Consider the following 20,959-nt stretch of genomic DNA (forward strand, 5'->3'; position numbering starts at 1 on the left):
ATGACATGGAAGAAATGATGGAAATGACAAAATCAAACCTACCTGTTCATGGATGATATCCGAAAGCTCCTTCACCATGATTTTGAAATTCGATTTTAGTCCCTCGTGGTACTCGTACTGGTCTTCCTTAATAAGTCTCTCATTAATGTCCAACGCCACACTGCACGCACTAACAAATTGCCTGCAACATTGATAAAGAAAGGGAAAGTTCACCCAAAAAGAAAAAACGTTTGCTTTGGTCGCCATCACTTTTATTGTATAGAATGGAAGGTGCAATGAAAGTTAATGGTGACTGGGGCTGTTGTCCCTAACATTCTGTCTTCCAGCTCCTTTTTCAATGGGAGAGAGAAAGTAATGCAAGTCTGGAACAGTATGAGCATACAAGGAGAGTAAATGCTGGCAGAATTGTCATTTATGAGTGAACCCCCTAGCCCTTTAAGCTAACGTTAAGCATAAACTGAAGCATAACTGTATCAATCAGAATAATAAAAGGTACTAGAATACAAATATTTACATATATATATTTGGGGAGACATAAAAACATCATATCAGTGAAAGCACTGACGGCTTGAGATGGCTTGGTATAAAAACAACAGAAACTACATTCCTGAAACATGACAAGTGAGCACATGCTGCCAAATAAACTGAGACTTCAGAAGAAGACTGCTTCCTGTACATGACTATCTTATTTTAGAACTGCAAAAAAAATTTGTCGCTGGCAAATTACCTTGTAATTGTTGTTTTAGGTTCCCTTCCTTGTTACGTACCCACTCGGTTATCTGTTCCCTTTCTAAACTTTTCAACAAAACTGCAGAAGTTAGACGTTGTACCTGAATATTTCCTTGAGCTCTTTTACTTTCTTGCTGGATTGTCCTGATTTGGATTCATCCAGGAAAGCTCTGGCGTAGGCCATCGGTCCTGCATTCACCTATGACCCCAAAAAACAATATAAAGTTATATTTAGATGAAGCAGTTAGACAGGCCATCTCATTCCATAGTTATGCTGGCCAAAATGGTCACAATTAATCCTTTCCCACAAACAAAAATGAATGAAATGACCCCTCACTTTCACACAGTGATCTTTGAAGTGTCGCTTATTGGTTTGAAGGGTAAATGTGGCAAAGAAAAAGTCATATTTCACCCCAAAATCAAAAGAAAAAAAGAAAGATATTATATTTAGCAAAAGACAATTTTTGGCCATACATTTTTCTTTTTACATTTCATTACGTTATTTCCATGACAATAAACCCATTTTCCACCAAACAGTCTTTACCGTAATGCAGGGGGAAAAAGTAATAAATTAATTGGATCTGTAAGTATTTGAACATACTGATGTTGTTTTTGTTAAAAATTGTTTTTATGAATTAAAAATAGCAAGCATTTATTTCAGTACAATAATTACTACCATTATGCATACTTACTGTACATTATTGTACAAATATGCTCAACAATAAAAATAAAAAAATGTCACTTCACAGTAAATGAGAATGATAAATTCTTTTTGCATTACAGTAGCCCACAAATAATTGAGGGAGGATGCTCAATTGTCATGAAAATAATGTAAAAACTCAAAGAAATTGTTTAACCAAAATTCTCTCTTTATTCACTCACCCTAATATCGGTATGAACCTGCATGACTTAACACAAAGGGACATTTTGGGCATATAATGAATGTAAATAGTGACTCCGCGGACACTAAACAATTCACCATAAAACCACAGGGAAAGTAGTGGATACAACTCGTGCAGTATTTTCCAAGACTTCTGAAGCCGTCCGATCACTTTGTATGATGAACAGACCAAAGCTTGTTATTCACTCTGAGATAAAATCGTTGATCAACTATTGTATACAGCGGTCAAATCACATCGCATCGACAAATTGTTCTGTGGTTTGATGGTGTTTTTTGTACTTTTTGAAGCATGGAGTCACTGTTCACTTTCTTATATGACAAAAAGATACATGTGACACAAAAACTCCTGTTTTCAATGGATGAAAGAAAGTCATATTGGTTTGGAATGACATAGTAAATAATGGTCCTAACGCTGACCTAACCCTAACCATCCTAACCCTAAGTTTTGAGTGAACTACACCTTTAATGATCCTAAAATAGACTTCATTTTCTTACTCTGTAGAAGAGTTGTTTTGGATTTGGGGTGAAATATGAGTTTTCAAGATTCGTCCAGAAGGGTACAATTTACTTGATTAAAATCCTCTGCAGGTCATGATACACCTAGTTTCCACACGGAAGGCTGGCGATATAATGAATACTATGGGCAGTACCTGCACACTAACACATCCTTGAAGTTTGAGTTGGAGCTGGATCATGTCAACTTCTTGATTTGAGCAGAGTTTGGTGAGTTCAGCACTTTTCTCTTTCATCTCATCTATCGCCACATCAATCGGTTTCAGCTCCAAGTGTTTCTCTGCCACCACCTCGATGCGCTTCTTTACATAGGGAAATGTGCTGGCCGCTGTAGACACACATACACACACAATGTAAGCTCCACATGACACGGTCAATGAAGCGATGTGTCTAAAACCCATATTAACACAGACTTCAAATCTTCCATCTGTGACCGACTGTCAAAAAGAGATGGACAGCTTGCTACATACCTGCTGTTGTTTCTACAGTACAGGAGTGGCAAACACTTGAGAAAAACTGACTGTAGACGTGGTTTGAAAAGAGCCATTGTCTTTTTATATTAAGATCACTCACAATAGTTGTCACCATGTGCGGTGTGCCAGTTTGCTGAATATGCATTTCGCCATGGGGAAGCTGTTGTTATGATTGTTGATGCTAAAGTGTTTTTCTTAGTTTCATCAAATATTAACAAATGTTATGCAGTATTAAGTACATGTCATGTATTGCAGGTTATGAGCACAGATCATTTAATTTGCGTCTTTGCCGTTTCATAAAGATTCTATTGTTATTAGTATTGGATTAAATGTTTGTATATTATTCTGAATATATATATATATATATATATATATATATATATATATATATATATATAGAGATAGATAGATAGATAGTAGATAGATAGATAGATAGATAGATAGATAGATAGATAGATAGATAGATAGATAGATAGATAGATATATATATATATATATATCAATATATATATTTCTTCATGGCCTGGTTAAACCCTTGGGTTTCACAGACAACCGGGAGGAAGAAGATGCATTATTATAATCCATCTGCGCAATCACAAAAAAAGTGCAGCACTAGATGTTACACAAATGGATGTTGCACAAATCTCATAAATATATGCTTCCAATTTTGCCAAATGTATGCACACTGTGCTTACTTGTAAGTATCGTTCGCCGCTTGCACTGTTCCTCAACCCCTCCTTGTTTCTTTCCCGTGAGTGTGTAAGGCGCCTCAAAGAAAAAATGGTTGATGTTGTGGTGCTTCTCAAAGTCCGTCTGCCTTTCTGCCAGCTCTTTGTCATCAAAGTATGGCTTGACAAATATGACCTGAATGTAGGCAAACTTTGGGTCCAGATCTTTCTGGTTTACCTGCAGGCAATAAAAGCAAGCTGAGATGTAAGTAAGAAGGAGGAAGTAAGTGAGATGGTAGTTTACTACAAAGCAATCTGTAAAAAGCTGATTTTTGCAAAGTGTAAATGTTTTTGGTTTAAATAGCTCGAGGAAAAAGAAAGTGTATATACAAGTTTTAATTTATGATGTTTAACAGTTCGGGATTGAAGAGGTTTCCCAAATGTTATAAACTTATCAAAATAATATGTGGGACGAGTCGAGGGCTGGAATCTAGAATTGCCTTCAACTGTTCTTTGTTTGTTCACAACATAAACAACTCTTTCCTGGACAGAGACCCACATGCACACTTTATGATCAGTGCACCACAATACAGGAACCTGCACAAAGACTGCTTACTTTGTTGGAATCTTGGATGATTTTGACGTTCTCTGCACCAAACTTTTCTCCGTAGAGGTTAATGAGGCGAAGGGAAATTTCAGACAGACCTGTGAGCTTTGGCTCTTTGTAGATGTATACTTTTCCGTCCTCCTCTTCAAAGAAGCCCTGAAAAAGAAAAAAACGAACCAGATCTATAAAACAATCGATGTTTTACAAAAGACTTTGTGCTAGATGTGACTATTGCTATATAACTGATCACTGTAAAAAGAGAAACTATGCAGTTGTTACCTTTAAAGGGGGATTTCAACCTTATCTGACACTTAAGATACTTTTGTTGGTGCAAACCAATTTAGTAAGGTTCAGTAAGTTCAAAATTAGCATGACAACAAGAACTGCACAATGTCTAGATTTTCAAGTTAACACATATTTTTGTGGGCAGTTTATCAATTATCAATTCACTTTAGAAGGGCCATAACCACCATAGACATTGATTATTCAGATAAGTTCAACCCCATTTTTGAATATTTGGCAGACATACTTTTTCATACATTTTTCATAAGATCAGAAAATAGACATCTTTCTCAAAAGTCAAACTTAAAGGTGGCTAAAATATACAAGACAACATCAATGGTTAGCACAGAAAGAAGTAAATTTAGGAAGTGGTCACAACAAATGAGACAAAAAACACTGCAAGAACAGACTTTTGGTATCTTATCTTTTGAACCCACCTGTCCATATAAGGCAACTCTATAGTGAGTCCCTAGCAGACGTCGGCCAGACTGCATTACTTCTATTATTTTAGCGTATGCTCGCTGCAGCGTGTCATACAACCGCCTCAGTTTCTACAGCAGAAAGAAAGAAAGAAATCATTTATCTGAGAGTGTGTGTGTATGCGTGGTTGTAATTTGTAGCTTGTAGTTGTGCATGCATGGATCTGTGCTGTATTTCCACACTGTAAATGCTCTGTGTGTCAACTTTTTTAAATTGCATGTAAACTTCTTTTTTACACATGATCTTTTTGGCCTTTTTGACACAATTAATGATAGGAGACAGTACAGACAGAAATGATGGGAGAACGAGACTGGGTGATGACAAAAACGGATAAGGAAATGTCCTCGAGAAGTAATCCTTTTATTCATAAAAAGTAACTGTAATCTGATTACATAAATAAAAATGTAAATAATGTTAATCAAACAAAACAAGTACTTTTTGCAATCTGTTTATGTAAATAGATTACATGTAATCCAATACTACCAACACTGGTCAGAGCACATATGCTAACCGCTAGGCCACAGCTCCGGCTTGGCTTTTGCCTGCGGTATATCTACTCAAAAATCTGCGACTAAATCACTAAGCACTTGCAAAAAATGAGCCTAAATATAAGTTATTGTCATTGTTTTCAGTGCAAAAATGCCTGCTTTCTATGAAAATTAGGCTAGTCCCACTTTATATTATGTTTTCAATGTTTATTGTGCACACCTCCCATTTTTTTCGTGGCAAACTTGTAAAATCGCCCCTCTGTGATGCTTTCTGCAACTCTTGTCATGTGGAACCAAATTAAAACCGCCACGAGGAGTCGTCTGTCTGAGGCAAAGATGCAAAATCTAATGACAATTGTCTCCCTTGATGCGTTTGATTACACTCAGGCAAGCACACAGTTTCAGTCAAGTTCTGAGTTTTGAGTTCTGTTCAGGGGCGTTTCTAGGACTTGAGGAGGTTTGTGGCTTAGCCCGGCCCCATTAAAGTGGGTGTGGCTTTAGGTGAAACCACATATATTTAAAATAAACACGCTCTACCTTAAATAAATGTAGAGTGCGCCTGTTTTTTTTTCTGCACTCTGGCACCTTACTTACAATGGAAGTACAGTGATTCCCACAGGAGTTTGTGAGAGTATGGGGGGTGGACCTCCGATCTTGTAGGGGGATTTGGGGAAGTTAAATACTTCCATCTGGTACACATTGAGAGCAAAATTAAGAGAATTGTGTTGTGCTCTTGTAAACAATTTTGTGCTCTTAAAGCTGCAGTAGGCAACTTTGAAATAACTTGAATTGTGAGAAACAGCGCCCCCAATGGGGAAGCCATATACATGATGCTCTTCACCCCCAGCCAGGGTTTAATTGACAGAGCCAAGGCCTGCCTAGCCAAAAGCGATTGGCTAAAATTAGCTGGATTGACACTACCCGACCCACAATTTTCACACAGAGCTAGAGTCTGTGGTGCTAACAAATCTCTCACAGGGCCTCATTTAACTTAGACACCATGTCTCTTCCTCATCTGGGGTTTGACATCTAAAGACTTTTGTTTCCTCATTCTGAAAAGCAGGGTAAAAACTAGGAATGTCAGTTTCAGGTTTTTATCATTTAATGTTACCACAGACTGCTAACGATAGCTAGCTAGTGAAGCCATAAGTAGTGTAATGTTATACCAATTAACACTAACGTTAATTTACGTTAATCATCATGATTGCAACTTCGGCAATAATATTATTTGTTTGCTCTTGTACACTGATGATGATAAATTGTGTGTGGAGTAGTGTATAAATGCAGTGGATACATTTAATGTTAGTTAACGTTAATTACCTCAAAGATTACCTCCTCAACCAAATAACATTAGACGGATCCAGGAATACTCAGTGCAAATATCTGCGAGTGTGTGAGCGTGTGAGTTTACAGCAGCGGGTGAGGAGCTGACTGGTGTGGGAGAGAAATAGAGTGCAAAACACAACCTTTTATTTGATGTTATTATGAGACTGAGAAGTGCAAAATTATTTTAGATGAGAAGTGTAAAAAAGTTTTTGGTTCATTATGAGAGCGTGGCGGGGCAAATGATGCTGTGGCGGGCAGCCAGAGTCTGGTCAATTAATGGGAAACACTAAAGTACATGTGTACCTCAAAAATAGCTAATTTCCTGATTGTTCATTAAACAGTAAAACAATTTATTTTGGTGTAACATTAGTTTACTCTTATATAGACATCTAGGTCAGTCAGTTGCTGATTACTAGCATAAGTGGACTAGCACACCCCATGCAGACCATTTATAACAGGGTTAAAAAAAAGTGCTACTATGAATGCAAACTTTAATACAGTGAAAAATATACTCTATTATGACCCTTTATGCATCTCAGAGCTAACGTGTGCTTCTAAATCACTTGCACCTTTATTAGCAACTGACACAAGTGCAGCTTTACAAGTAATACATTCTGCTTCGTGTCTCTGTTGTTCATCTGTTCTCTTCATAAATAAATAAATGCATAATCTTCTATACGCTCATCCTGTAAGATCATGATTAAAAATGTAAATGTGAACGAAAATAAAAGCTATTAAATGTCTTATTATCAATAAAATATGAAAATGGAAATGAAGGGTAATAGATTAAGGGAATTTTTCCGACCCTTTCCATAAAAATTACGGATGATGAGAAAGTCTAACACACGTATGTAAGGAATTTCAAGCATTACAAGTAAACACGCTACTAAGACAGACAGAAAACATGGACAAGTTCTTGAAAAGGAAGAATATTGACGATGGTTAGCCTTTGTGGGATAGTGGCGTGCCGTACAATTTTTTTAGTCGTAAAAAGTGTGCTGTGGCAGAAAAAAGTTTGGGAAACACTTACTTAGAGGGCATGGGGCATTCCAAATTGGCGAGAAAAAATGCATAAAATACAATGTTTTTCTGCAAAATCGAGAAGAGGCGCATAATTAATAAGCCTCGTTTGGGCAGTGGGGTGGAACGAGGCACACCTAATGTGTGTTGGCCTCGTTAACGCTGCCAAATAAATGTAGAGTGCGCCTCTTCTCAGGGAGTCGGCTTCTATTCTCCATGTAGGCACACACTGGCGTCCTCACAGATCCAGGAGCAGAGCGGGGAGGGTTCTGGCTGAAATAGATGCGTGCAGGACGCGCACCCCCAGACACCCAGTGCGACTTTGATGTCACAAGGGGGGATTGAAGATGCTGGACCGCTTTCCCCTCACATATACAAAGGCACTGGGGAGACAGACCGCCGAGGAAACCGCCGCCCCATGCACCATGGACAAATGAGGGGAGCACGTGCGACTCATGAAGTAGGTCTGACCTTTAAATGGATATTTTTGTGGGAATGTTAATAACCATCATGTCGTTTGTGTATATGTTTCATCTATTTAGCCAGGCATCCGTCAAATCACAATTAGGCTGCTTTAGTTAGGTCTGCCGGAACCAGAAACATTTATTATAATCTATAACTCTGCAAAAAACGTAATGGCATATACGCTAATATTATTCAATTTGTTTTCCTGGCTCAACCTCAGGATTCCAGAGCCGGCCAGATCAACTCCGTTCCTGCTTGGTGTTGGACTCCACTGCAATGTGTCTTTGAGTGATTACTAAATACAGCCGGTGCCTTAACACTTAGTTTACTAATTTTAAAGCATGAATTGCACTATACATAAGTAATATTGGCATTATATTCATGATATTAGCCAGAGGGGAACTGGCCCCCACAGTGAGTCTAGTTTTGGGAGTATGGATTTTTGTGTTCCTTGCCACAGTCACTTTCGCCTTGCTCAATGGGGTTCTAAATACAATTATTATTTATTTTTAAATAATTATTTTTAAAAACCTAGTTTCATAGAATAAACATAACTATAAATATATTTTTCCAAACTGAGTTTTAAGTGCCGCTTTCTACATTTCACTGCAGTTTCACTAGAGGCGCTACAACAGCTGTGCGTTTTAATCACTTTCACACTAGTCACAAGTTCAACGGCTGATTATGACTTAATAAACTCTTATATTTCACACTAATACTCACACACTGCTAAGTTATGATATCAAAACACTTTTTGTTTTGAAAACTGATATAAAAAATTATTAATTTTACAGTCTTGTTTTACAGATTAACCTACATATACACTCTTATTCCAATGTGATTTGCTTCCACGGTAGCTCATCTGATCGAGTGATGGACTTCTGAAGCTATTTGAGCCCAGCCAAGTATGCATGCTGACACATGATACGAAAGACTAATAGAAGCAACACTAAATGATTTGGTTACTTCGGAAAATGTGCTTTTTACATCAAATTTGTTTTCAGGACACTTACAGTTAGGTTAAGGCCAAACTGGGATCTCAGCCTTTAACTCTAATGTTTTTTGGGCCAGAACAATGGGGAACGGCATTCTCGCACCTTAAATTCAGGAATATATATATATATATATACACTCACCTAAAGTATTATTAGGAACACCTGTTCAATTTCTCATTAATGCAATTATCTAATCAACCAATCACATGGCAGTTGCTTCAATGCATTTAGGGGTGTAGTCCTGGTCAAGACAATCTCCTGAACTCCAAACTGAATGTCAGAATGGGAAAGATAGGTGATTTAAGCAATTTTGAGCGTGGCATGGTTGTTGGTGCCAGACGGGCCGGTCTGAGTATTTCACAATCTGCTCAGTTACTGGGATTTTCACGCACAACCATTTCTAGGGTTTACAAAGAATGGTGTGAAAAGGAAAAACATCCAGTATGCGGCAGTCCTGTGGGAGAAAATGCCTTGTTGATGCTAGAGGTCAGAGGAGAATGGGCCGACTGATTCAAGCTGATAGAAGAGCAACTTTGCCTGAAATAACCACTCGTTACAACCGAGGTATGCAGCAAAGCATTTGTGAAGCCACAACACGCACAACCTTGAGGTGGATGGGCTACAACAGCAGAAGACCCCACCGGGTACCACTCATCTCCACTACAAATAGGAAAAAGAGGCTACAATTTGCAAGAGCTCACCAAAATTGGACAGTTCAAGACTGGAAAAATGTTGCCTGGTCTGATGAGTCTCGATTTCTGTTGAGACATTCAGATGGTAGAGTCAGAATTTGGCGTAAACAGAATGAGAACATGGATCCATCATGACTTGTTACCACTGTGCAGGCTGGTGGTGGTGTAATGGTGTGAGGGATGTTTGCTTGACACACTTTAGGCCCCTTAGTGTCAATTGGGCATCGTTTAAATGCCACGGCCTACCTGAGCATTGTTTCTGACCATGTCCATCCCTTTATGGCCACCATGTACCCATCCTCTGATGGCTACTTCCAGCAGGATAATGCACCATGTCACAAAGCTCGAATCATTTCAAATTGGTTTCTTGAACATGACAATGAGTTCACTGTACTAAAATGGCCCCCACAGTCACCAGATCTCAACCCAATAGAGCATCTTTGGGATGTGGTGGAACGGGAGCTTCATGCCCTGGATTTGCATCCCACAAATCTACATCAACTGCAAGATGCTATCCTATCAATATGGGCCAACATTTCTAAAGAATGCTTTCAGCACCTTGTTGAATCAATGCCACGTAGAATTAAGGCAGTTCTGAAGGCAAAAGGGGGTCAAACACAGTATTAGTATGGTGTTCCTAATAATCCTTTAGGTGAGTGTATATATATATATACACACTGCCATTCAGAAGTTTGGAGTCACTTGCCTGAAATGTTTCTCATGATCTTAAAAATCTTTTGATCTGAAGGTGTATGCTTGAATGTTTGAAATTAGTTTTGTAGACAAAAATATAATTGTGCCAACATGTTAATTTAATTACAAAACAAAAATTGATGACTTGGACCAAATAATTAAGAAAAGCAGCCAATAAGTGCCAAACATAGATGGGAACTCCTTCAATACTTTTTAAAAATCCTCCCAGGGTGATTCCTCAAGAAGTTGGTTGAGAAAATGTCAAGAGTACATGTCTGCAAAATCTAGGCAAAGTGTGGCCACTTTGAAGATGCTAAACACAGATATAACACAGTTTTCATAAATGTAAAAAGATTTTTTGTCACAAAACAATTCCCATATTTCTATTTCTATTATTCCATAGATGTGATGACTTTACTCTTATTCTAAAATGGGGAAAACAATATATATAAAAAATAAAATAAAATAAAGAATGAGTAAGTGACCCTAAACATTTGAATGGTAGTGTATATATAGACAGATACATATACTTTCAGATACATATATATACATATATGGCTTTTCTTTGCAATTCTTCTCAGAAGTCCTGCCCCCCTGAGTCTTCTCCTCACTGTTGAAACTGGTGTTGAGCGGGTAGAATTCAATGAAGCTGTCAGCTGAGGACATGTGAGGTGTCTATTTCTCAAACTAGAGACTCTGATGTACATATCCTCTTGTTTAGTTGTACATCTGGTCTTCCACATCTCTTTCTGTCCTTGTTAGAGACAGTTGTCCTTTGACTCTGAAGACTGTAGTGTACACCTTTGTATGAAATCTTCAGTTTTTGTCAATTTCAAGCATTGGATAGCCTTCATTCCTCAAAACAACTATTGACTGAAGAGTTTCTAGAGAAAGCGGTTTGTTTTTTGCCATTTGTTACCTAATATTGACCGTAAGACATGCCAGTCTATTGCATACAGTGGCAACTCAAAAACAAACACAAATATGATGATAAGCTTCATTTTACGAACCAAATATCTTTCAGCTGTGTTTGATATAATGGCAAGTGATTTTCTAGTACCAAATTGGCAATTTAGCATGATTACTCGAGGATAAGGTGTTGGAGTGATGCTGCTGGAAATGGGGCTGTTTTTTACATCAGCAATGTCCTGACTATACTTTGTGATCAGTTGAATGCCACTTTGGTGAATAAAAGTACCAATTTCCTTCTAAAACAGCAAAATCTGTACATTATTGCAAACTTTTGACCGCCAATTATATGATATTTACAGTATAGATTGGTTATTTGCCTCTCAATCCATTCCACTTCACTATATGCTCCAAATACATTACGATAAGCATTGCGCTTCTTTCTAGTTAGCTGAGGAATAAGTGACACATTCAACTAGAGCAGCACTGTTTTCTGTTCCCCCGCACACAGCTGCCTCCAATCCAGGAAAATCACAAAATACAAGGCAACCAAATGCGTTTCCCAGTTTCCGATACCTAGACATCCACTAATATGCAAATGCAATTTGCTTGGTTGAATTTGTTTTATAATTGTTTTACTTGTATGTTCTTACTTGCAGGTTTAAACCAGGGACCTCTATCATCAAAAGCAAGGGGCTTGCTATTACACCTCATGACGGTGTTTTTTCTGTATTTATCTGTATGTGTGCACTACTCATTTTGGAGTGATCATCATTTTGTGTTCTTATTTCTTTGTTGCTTAGGAAATAAATGTATAATACAAATCACAAAAGGGTTTTATCCTAGGGTATTATACTGTACTAGAATTACCACCAGATATTAGGGTTTCAACAACCATGTTTTTAACCACAACTATAGAAACAAAGGTTACCAGGAAGCTACCATCTTTTAATTCTTCTAGCATGTCTGTTGGAGCTTTATAAGTGGCAACTGCTTTAAACAGAGGCCAGACTGCGGTGTTGGCACAATGGGAAGGTTTCCATAAAGAAGAGATCTGTCATGTCTTTTTTTCTTTGTGAATTGTTTTCTAAACATTGAGTGATGTAGTTATGGTTACAGAGGGAAGGGGAATATTTCTGTGTATCATTTGACACTACTGGAAACTGGACATTCATAATATTTTCAATGTTAGCTAAGATAGAGAGTAAAATAACATGTCTTCACTGTCCACACAACTATAGACATGGTTTGGGATTCCTGTACCATAAAGAATAAAAGAACATGAGAATTTAAAACTCTCAGAGGAACAAGTGTAAATAAAAGACATAGGAAATTATTATTGCTCAGAAGCGACGACTCCATTGCTTTGGAGACTGAGGAATGCTCATTACTTACAAACTAAATTGCATCTGATGCATCTCAGTTATGTTTCATTGAAGTATCACCTTTGCTTCTGATGTTTCTCATAGCATACCTCAGGTAAATTGGTCTTGGAAAAATGTCATGAGATATATGAAAGTATTGAAATCTGACTTTTGATTGGAGACTGAGGAGCAAGAGACTTAAGCTAACGTCTCTCCATTGCTCTCTATTTAATCTCATTGCTGTGTCAGAGAAATGATTGACATTAAACACATCTGATTTGTGCACTCTTTAGGAGATTATACAATGTTTTCTGTGATGAGAGTGATACTCCATTTAACCTTATTGCGCACATGTGATTTCTAAGAATTTCGTTTGTAAGTAAGGAGTTTCTGTCTAGTGAAAAACCATGAGTGCCTCAGGTGCCTCAAAGCACTCTAGACAAGTAACCAACAACCATTTCTAAGAAGTTAAAACTTCTAAAAATCCTTAAAATGAATGATTACAGGAACTATGCTCTTTTGTGACAGCATTGTGAAACATTAAGAGTTGGGCAACCCCCACTTCCACAAAATGAGCACATTTCTTAAATCAGCTCTGAAACCCACCGAGAGCGAACCATATTATATATGAGGAGGTTACCCCATGTGACTCTACCCTCCTTACCAAACGGCCAATTTGGTTGCTTAGGAGACCTGGCTGGAGTCTCTTTAAAAGTGGATTTATAGTAAAAGAAAATGACTTCAAAATAGACCTGTTTTACACTCACACCTATCATATCACTTATGAAGACATGGATTTTACCACTTGAGTCATATGGATTACTTTATGCTGCCTTTATGTAAACCAACAGAGCTGAAATATTCTTCTAAAAATCTTCATTAGTGTTCTGCAGAATAAAGAATGTCATATACATCTGGGATGGCATGGGGGTTAGTAAATGATGAGAGGATTTTCACTTTCCACAAAGGCACTTGCAATCTTTACAGAAATCTTTTTTTTCTTACCTCGAACTCATGTCGTTTCTCATAAACGGGAATGATGAGTCTGGCGATGTGTGTTATGAGCTCAAACCTTTCAGCTTTCCACAGACTCTCAACACACACCTCCAACTGTTCCACGAGGATATCCTGTCATACAAATATTACATTTGACATTTTCATCAAACATGTGCACAACATTGTTCTCTATTTGAGTGTGCTACGTCTTAACCAATTTTCGTGAGAGCGCTAATTCTGAGTACAATTCAGCGCAAAGAGCAAGTGGCTGTGGATGAGAGTGTTTGGGCTATCTGTGTGAGTATACGCACACACTGTGGGTGTATTGTATGGTAATGAAGTGGTGCAAAGTTCAATTTGCTATTTTCCTGAGAAATGTTTCAAAAGCAGGTCTATTTCAGCACAAAGTCTAAATTCAGTTCCTACTTTTACAGTTTGCAGATTCCCCCAGCAGGTGTTAATAAAGGTCATATCCAAACGAAAATATTGTGGAACATCAAATTATGTCCCTGACGATCAGAGTTGTAGCTATCTCATAAATATATTTTTTTAGATAGGTGTTTATCTATCTTTAGGTAATTGTTTATTTTTCAATTATTATTATGATTATATTTACAGTTGTATTTATGATCTAATTTGGATTGCTATTTTTCCACCCGTTGTCTTAGGGTGATTTTTAAGTCAGTGAAAAAGGTGCCTGTGAAAAATGTTGGAGAGGATAAAATGTTTGGATTGGGTACATTATAATTTTTTTTAAGCATTTTGTTCATTTGATAATATTTTTGTTTCTTTTGAAAGGTATAAATTAATAAATTAATTTAATTGTTAAAATTCATGCCGATGCAATCACTGTTAATACAAGAAATGATTTGTGTGTCAGTATACAAAAATGTTAATACATGAATTCCCTATAATTTAATGGAGCATACATCCAAATCCTGACGAGAATCTCATTTTCTAAGGATATAAAAGTAGCATGTCTCTGTCACAAAAATATGCCAGGCATTCAACAAGCATGCAGTTATTGCACAAAATAACATAAGTCCATACAGTATTTCTATTCTTCTAATTCATTACATAGAGATCATTTACACTACCAAAATCTTATGAATGTGCTGTCTTTTTTTATATCGCTGGTGCTTGAGGGAATTAACTATATAATAGGACGCAGATGGTGCAATAACCAAAGAAGAACCTCAGAAATAAATTACACTTGGCCCAGCTCATTAACGTGTTGCACTATTTTTCCAAACCCACTTGCGGCAAGACTTAGCACATGCTTGAACGAAAATATCATAACCTCATGGCCATGCCCATTGACTTTGCACTTAAGGCATTGCGCGGCACTTAACGCTGGCGCTCTGAAAATAGGGCCCATTGTCTTTTATGAGATTCATAATCATGCTAGCGAAAATCCGGGTAAAAATGGTTTGTGCTATCAGTCTAATTTCAATATTGATAAATTTCCCCTGTGTGTATTTACCTCTGTGTAGTACACATCTTGCATCCCGACATCTTCTTTCATGGCTGCCTCTTCATCAATGTTCAGGGTGATTCTCTTAAATGCTGCTAGTCCACTTGGGAACAGCTCTGAAACAATATCATAGCAGAATAATACCACAACAAACACAATAGAAACCCTTAAGTCTACAACACGTAATAATCAAAATGATATAAGTGGTTATGATACATGGTGTTATGGTAGTTAAAGGCTGAAGGAGCATCACACAGCTATTTTGTTTTTAAGGAGCACCAATGGCAGTGGTTTACTTGGTGACTTAGATAAGACATGTGAGATATGTGAGTCTAATGGTTAAGTTTTGGGCTGTAACTAATCTTTCTAAAAGGAACAGTTCACCCAAAAATGAAAATGTTTCATCATTTACTCAAACTCATACCAGATGTTTGTGACTTTCTTTCTTCAGCAAAACACAAATTAAGATATTTAGAAGAAAATTTGAGCTCTGTAGGTCCATACAAATCAAGTGAATGGTGACCAGAACTTTGACACTACAAAAATCACACAGCATAAAAGTGATCCATAAGTCTCCATTAGTTTAATCCATGTCTTCAGAAGTGATATGATGGGGGTGGGTGAGAAACAGATCAATATTTAAGTAAATTTTTACCTTAAATTCTCCTCCCTGCTCAGTCAATCTCCACTTTAACATTCTTCTTCTTCTACGGAGCAGGAAGAAGAATTTCAAGCAGAAATTGACTTAAATATTGATCTGTTTCTCATCCACACCTGTCATATCACTTCAGAAGATATTAATTAAAACGCTGGAGACGTATGGATTACTTTCATGATGCCTTTGTGATTTTTGGAGTGTAAACATTTTTGGCACCCATTCACTTGCACTGTATGAACCTACAGAGCTAAAATATTATTGTAAAATGTTAATTTGTGTTCTGGTGAAGAAAGAAAGTCATACACATCTGGGATGGCATGAGGGTGCGTAAATGATGAGAGAATTTTCAAATTTGGCTGAATTATACCTTTAAGCATCACTTCCAAATAAAAACAATGAATGAAATGCAGTATTATAAATGCCTCATATGAAAATAGTAATAAAATGAAACTGCATCACTGTTGCCATTCCACATAGGAACCATATTACAGTATGGTTACAGTATATGGACCATAAAATGAAACCATACAGCAGTACTTTCTAATGAGCCAAAAAATGTAATTGCTGAAAAATCTGTCCAATTTGACACAAACTTAAACATTTCTAAAATGTTGTTTTTAAGTTTGGTAAAGTGTGCTCTGCTAGTGCATGTTCATTTAAATGAAACATACAAGAGTTAATGATCAACAACAGCTCAACAACTTAGGACATTTTGTTTGAGTTTGCATTGCATTTGCATGCACAACGACACTGGAAATTTGAACAAGTACAGTGAAGTGTTTGTCCCAAGCAGGTGCCTTATTTACATGTGATAAATGAGGGAAATTACGTGAGAATGTATTGTTTATCGGTTTGCCTGTTTACATATGAAAATGAAGAGAATGAATGCTGTTCTTGCCATTGAATTGAGAGTAGACACACATTTTCATTTTCATTTTAGCATTACAGTGTAAAATATAATTATATCCCAGAGGCTCATTTGAACCTTTTAGTGAACAGAAATCTAACAAAAGAATCAAAATTTGTTAACTTACTTTTCCTGTGCAAGTACTCTGCCACTAATGCAGCAACGTGAACATTACACATAGCAGCCTGTGGAAATATAAGGGCAAAGAAATACCAGAGAAAATAAGGCTCAAACCACTAATATAATGAATGCTGTTGGGTGGCAAGTTGTCAAATTCAAAGACACACATCAAAACAAACATCTAATACATAATGAACCACATGTAGCTCATCAATGAAACAGCTTTTCTTGTTTTCCAAACCAGTAAAGGATCAAAAAGCAAGGAAAAGGAAATGTCCATTATAAAGTTTCGGTTTAGACGGTGCTGATATATAATCCCACCCTGTCTTGTAAGCATTCCATGCACAGAATGGAAATACTGGAGAACGCCTTTCAGGAAATGACCTTTGCTCTGATTCAGCTCCTTATTTGTTTCCATTATGAGGGGTTTAAACTGTATGGAGGGATTTTCCAAGATTGTAATCCGATGGCTTATTTCAATACTGTATGCAGAAGGCTACAAAATAAATTAAACCAACCTCTTAACTAATTAATGGTCAAGTAAACAGTAAAGGTAAACCAGCATAAAAATTGTCCGATGATCTATGTTTGACCAGAATTCAGTCATGCATGAGAGAGAGTTATAGGTGCTATTAAGAAGACAGTTTAAAGGATTATTTGAACACTAACACCAGGTGATTTCCAAGGGGCAGAGCATGTCATTAAATATCGCCCTGAATATAAATCATTTACGAGTTGCAGTTTTTTAACAATTTTTATTTTAATTGTTTAGAATTGCCCGAATCTGCTGCCCAATACAAACAGAAAGAGAGAGAGAGATAAAAATAATCTGACTCAGATTTATCTAGTCCATCTGCAGGAAACATTTATCAAGAACAGATGATGTTTTTGGCATGTTGCCCCATAGATTACGAGATTATGAGTCTTGCAAAATATATTGTGCCCTTATAATGCACCCTAGAATGCCTGAAAATGGTCATTTCAAATTTAGTTTTTTGAATGAATAATAGATCATTTGCAAACTTTACTAGTACAAATAAATATAATTGTAAATCTGCAATTGAAATTGTTAACATTTTGCTTCCGTAGAGTTCCATTCTATCTTTAAATGTAAAAAGAAAAAACATTATTAAGAAGGACTTTTAATCATTGTAGTGGTTGTCATTGTAGTGTGGGTCACTACATTAGAGAAATATTGTCAGTAAAGACACCAACAGAGAGAAGAGGGGAGACAGATTAAGGGGAGTAAACCAGCTTCACTCATTCCCTAATTTAAACAGGAGAGAGAAAAATATACTTATGCAATAGCCGCTATATATCCCACTCAAAGATTTAACTACATTGGTTAGAATGGGTATCTAAGATATGGTCAGTTGACTTTTTTATCCAAAGCGACTTACAAATGAGGAGCATAGCAAGGAATTTGTCAAACAAATGTCAACAGCATCTGCAGTATTGCACTGCCAAGTTCTTAGAGTAGCTGGAACAGTATATAAACTAGTACAGATTAAAAATAATTTGTTTTCTTAAAAAACGAAAATACTATTCTAGTACATGCGATTAGTGTGGATTGGTTATGTGCTCACGAAACAGATGCATTTTCAGTTGGTTCTTGGTTGTTGAGATGAACTCATAATTGTCATTATTTGAGATCTTCGTCTCTCTGATCGAAACGTTGCTGTTGTTGTTTTTTTTTTTATCAATAAAAGGGAAGAGTAAAACAGTGTGCGGATATTCCTCATTTTATTTTCAAACCTTTTACTTTTATCTAGCACCTGTTGGAGAAATTTTGGATGTGCGTACTCTCTTTTTTCTATGATAAACATTTGAAAACAAATTATAAGCATGTTCTCTGAAAATTCCCATTAAGCACCCCCACACACTCATTCAGCCTCAAAGTGGAAAAGTCATGCTTATTTCTGCTATGCACAAATTGGGAATGTGAACAAAGACATACACATATATGGATTCTCTTTGCTGCACCTCAAGTAATGAAATAATGCAGCCTTGTATACTGTTAAAGTTTAGAAACCAGCATATTCCACATTAGTATATAAATGATTTCAAAATAATACTTTTGAGATGTACCTCAGAAAAGTCTCCATTCTTGCTGTGTGCTCGAGCCATGCTGTCCAGCCAGGTGCGTCTGAGCTCTGGAGTGCTGGCGTACGACTGGGCGAGACTGTACTGAAGGTCCAGCAGCATTTCAGGGTCTTTTTCGTGCTCTCGCATCTGAGCAGTGGCCATGAGAACGGTGCGAATCCTCATCGTGAGGCCCTTCACTTCGGAGGGAAATGTTGTGGTCTGGGGAGACATAGATAAAAGTGCACAAACACATACTATAGATGTAGACAAATGATGGAAAACAGTCTGGTCAGTCACTCATTTGCAAAAACATATTCAATTATGTGAACATGCAAGCATGTATTGCCATTTCAATATGTAGTCAAATGCGCTGGAATGGCTCACGACTCCAGTGAGTTCAATGTTTTATACATGGCATCATCTTCTATAGCTTGAAAAGACCAGCTTAACCATTATGCAATTCACATGCTGGTCTAGGCTGGTTGGGTGCTGGTCAAGCTGGTGAAGACTTCATTTAACTGTGTGTGGCAGGGTGGAGGGCGGGGTGGGGCCGGGTCGTGATCATACACACCCGGTCCCGTATTAGGCTAATCAAGCCTCCGAGGTATAAAGGTTGACTGCAGGGTGTCGTGCGGGAGAGAGAGATTGTTTACGGACATGTCCGTCATGTGTGTGTTTATGTGGTCTTTTGAGTTTATCATTAAAACTATTATTTACATTGAAAAGGCCAGAGTTTTCCAAGCAATATTATCTTTACTAAGAGAGTGGCAAGGATATTAAAGGCAAGCAATTTTGGGAACCTGTTCATTATTTTAAGTGTTGATGAATAAAGGATTCATGGCTTCATTTATGATGTTCATGTATAAGCTCATAAATCACTGCAGACCCCTGCTTGCATATCATTTACTGCACCTTCATGGCTTTGTCACTGTTGGCAAAGTTGTTGATGATGGACAGTGACTCCTGGAAACGTGAGCTGCCTGTTAGAGCCACATCAGCTATAAGCTGGCTCACAGCGATGATGATCTAGAGGGGAAACAGAGACACAATGTTAATGCAACATTCCAGAAAAACATTCTTACAGAACTCTGTAGGTATTCAAAAAAACAAGTGCAGTTTGCATTCAGATCTAAATAGCTTTTGTAGAATATTTGTATAACGTTGAATGGTAAACTGAGTCTCCTGTTTTGACATTAGAGAAAATATATGGTCCCCTTCACAGAGGTTTCCTGTCCACTTCTTAAAAACAACAGACAGGGGTCACAGAACAAAATAATAAATAATAGTGACATGTATGAAATATATTAGCCATGCCTTGGTAGTTGCTCTGCAGACAACACAGCTTTTCTCGGCTTCTGGCATCAAAACCCCAAAAGACTTTGAGAATTTGTTTTTTACAGAGGTGGCAGAAGCCACAACAGTATAGAAGTGGGTATAAACCCAGATGATATGGTTGCTCTTCAGACAACTCAGCTTTTTTTTATCTCTGATAATAAAGTCTATCTTCTGGCATCAAAACCCCAAGACTTTGAGAGTGATTTTTCACAGAGGCGGCAGAAGCCACAACACTTTCAATGTCATACCAAGAGACTTTGGTAGTTATTCCTTGAAACATATGTGAGATGGTGGTATTTAGTTCAAAATAGTGAATGTGGTTTGACCAGTCTCACTGGCACCATGAAGAGGTTTCAAAAAGGCCATGTAGACTGTTCCACATTCTCAAGCGCATTGAGCAAACCTCTTATGTCACTTTTGATAAGTGCATTTTACATTTATTTACATTTATGCATTTGGCAGACGCTTTTATCCAAAGCGACTTACAGTGCAATTATTACAGGGACAATCCCCCCGGAACAACCTGGAGTTAAGTGCCTTGCTCAAGGGCACAATGGTGGTGGCTGTGGGGTTCGAACCAACGATCTTTTGATTAACAGCCCTGTGCTTTAGCCACTACGCCACCACCACTCTGCATATTCAAAGACATTCAGATACAGCATACTTCTGTCTGAATTTATATTTTCAACTACTGAGAAATGTTAAATGCACACAATTTTGTGATACATTAGAAGAATTTTTGGGATTCCAAATCAACACACACACACACAATATCAACT

At 37.3% G+C, this 20,959-nt stretch overlaps 1 protein-coding gene across 2 annotated transcripts in view; it reads right to left on the minus strand.

The window, feature by feature from the left end:
- The window catches only part of LOC127651550 (dedicator of cytokinesis protein 11-like), a 119,425-nt gene that overhangs the window by 5,399 nt on the left and 93,067 nt on the right, over nt 1-20,959 (minus strand). For both annotated transcript variants that reach the window (XM_052137454.1, XM_052137446.1), the window contains 11 exons: nt 19,758-19,871; nt 18,849-19,064; nt 16,768-16,825; nt 15,085-15,191; nt 13,611-13,733; nt 4,611-4,724; nt 3,901-4,047; nt 3,312-3,522; nt 2,281-2,471; nt 831-928; nt 43-181 (listed from right to left, as the gene is read on the minus strand). In XM_052137454.1, coding sequence (XP_051993414.1) covers nt 43-181; nt 831-928; nt 2,281-2,471; nt 3,312-3,522; nt 3,901-4,047; nt 4,611-4,724; nt 13,611-13,733; nt 15,085-15,191; nt 16,768-16,825; nt 18,849-19,064; nt 19,758-19,871 — 1,518 coding nt within the window. The remainder of the gene's footprint in view (nt 1-42; nt 182-830; nt 929-2,280; nt 2,472-3,311; nt 3,523-3,900; nt 4,048-4,610; nt 4,725-13,610; nt 13,734-15,084; nt 15,192-16,767; nt 16,826-18,848; nt 19,065-19,757; nt 19,872-20,959) is intronic.

This window comes from Xyrauchen texanus, chromosome 1 (genome assembly GCF_025860055.1).
Source record: "Xyrauchen texanus isolate HMW12.3.18 chromosome 1, RBS_HiC_50CHRs, whole genome shotgun sequence".
Lineage (NCBI taxonomy): Eukaryota > Metazoa > Chordata > Actinopteri > Cypriniformes > Catostomidae > Xyrauchen > Xyrauchen texanus.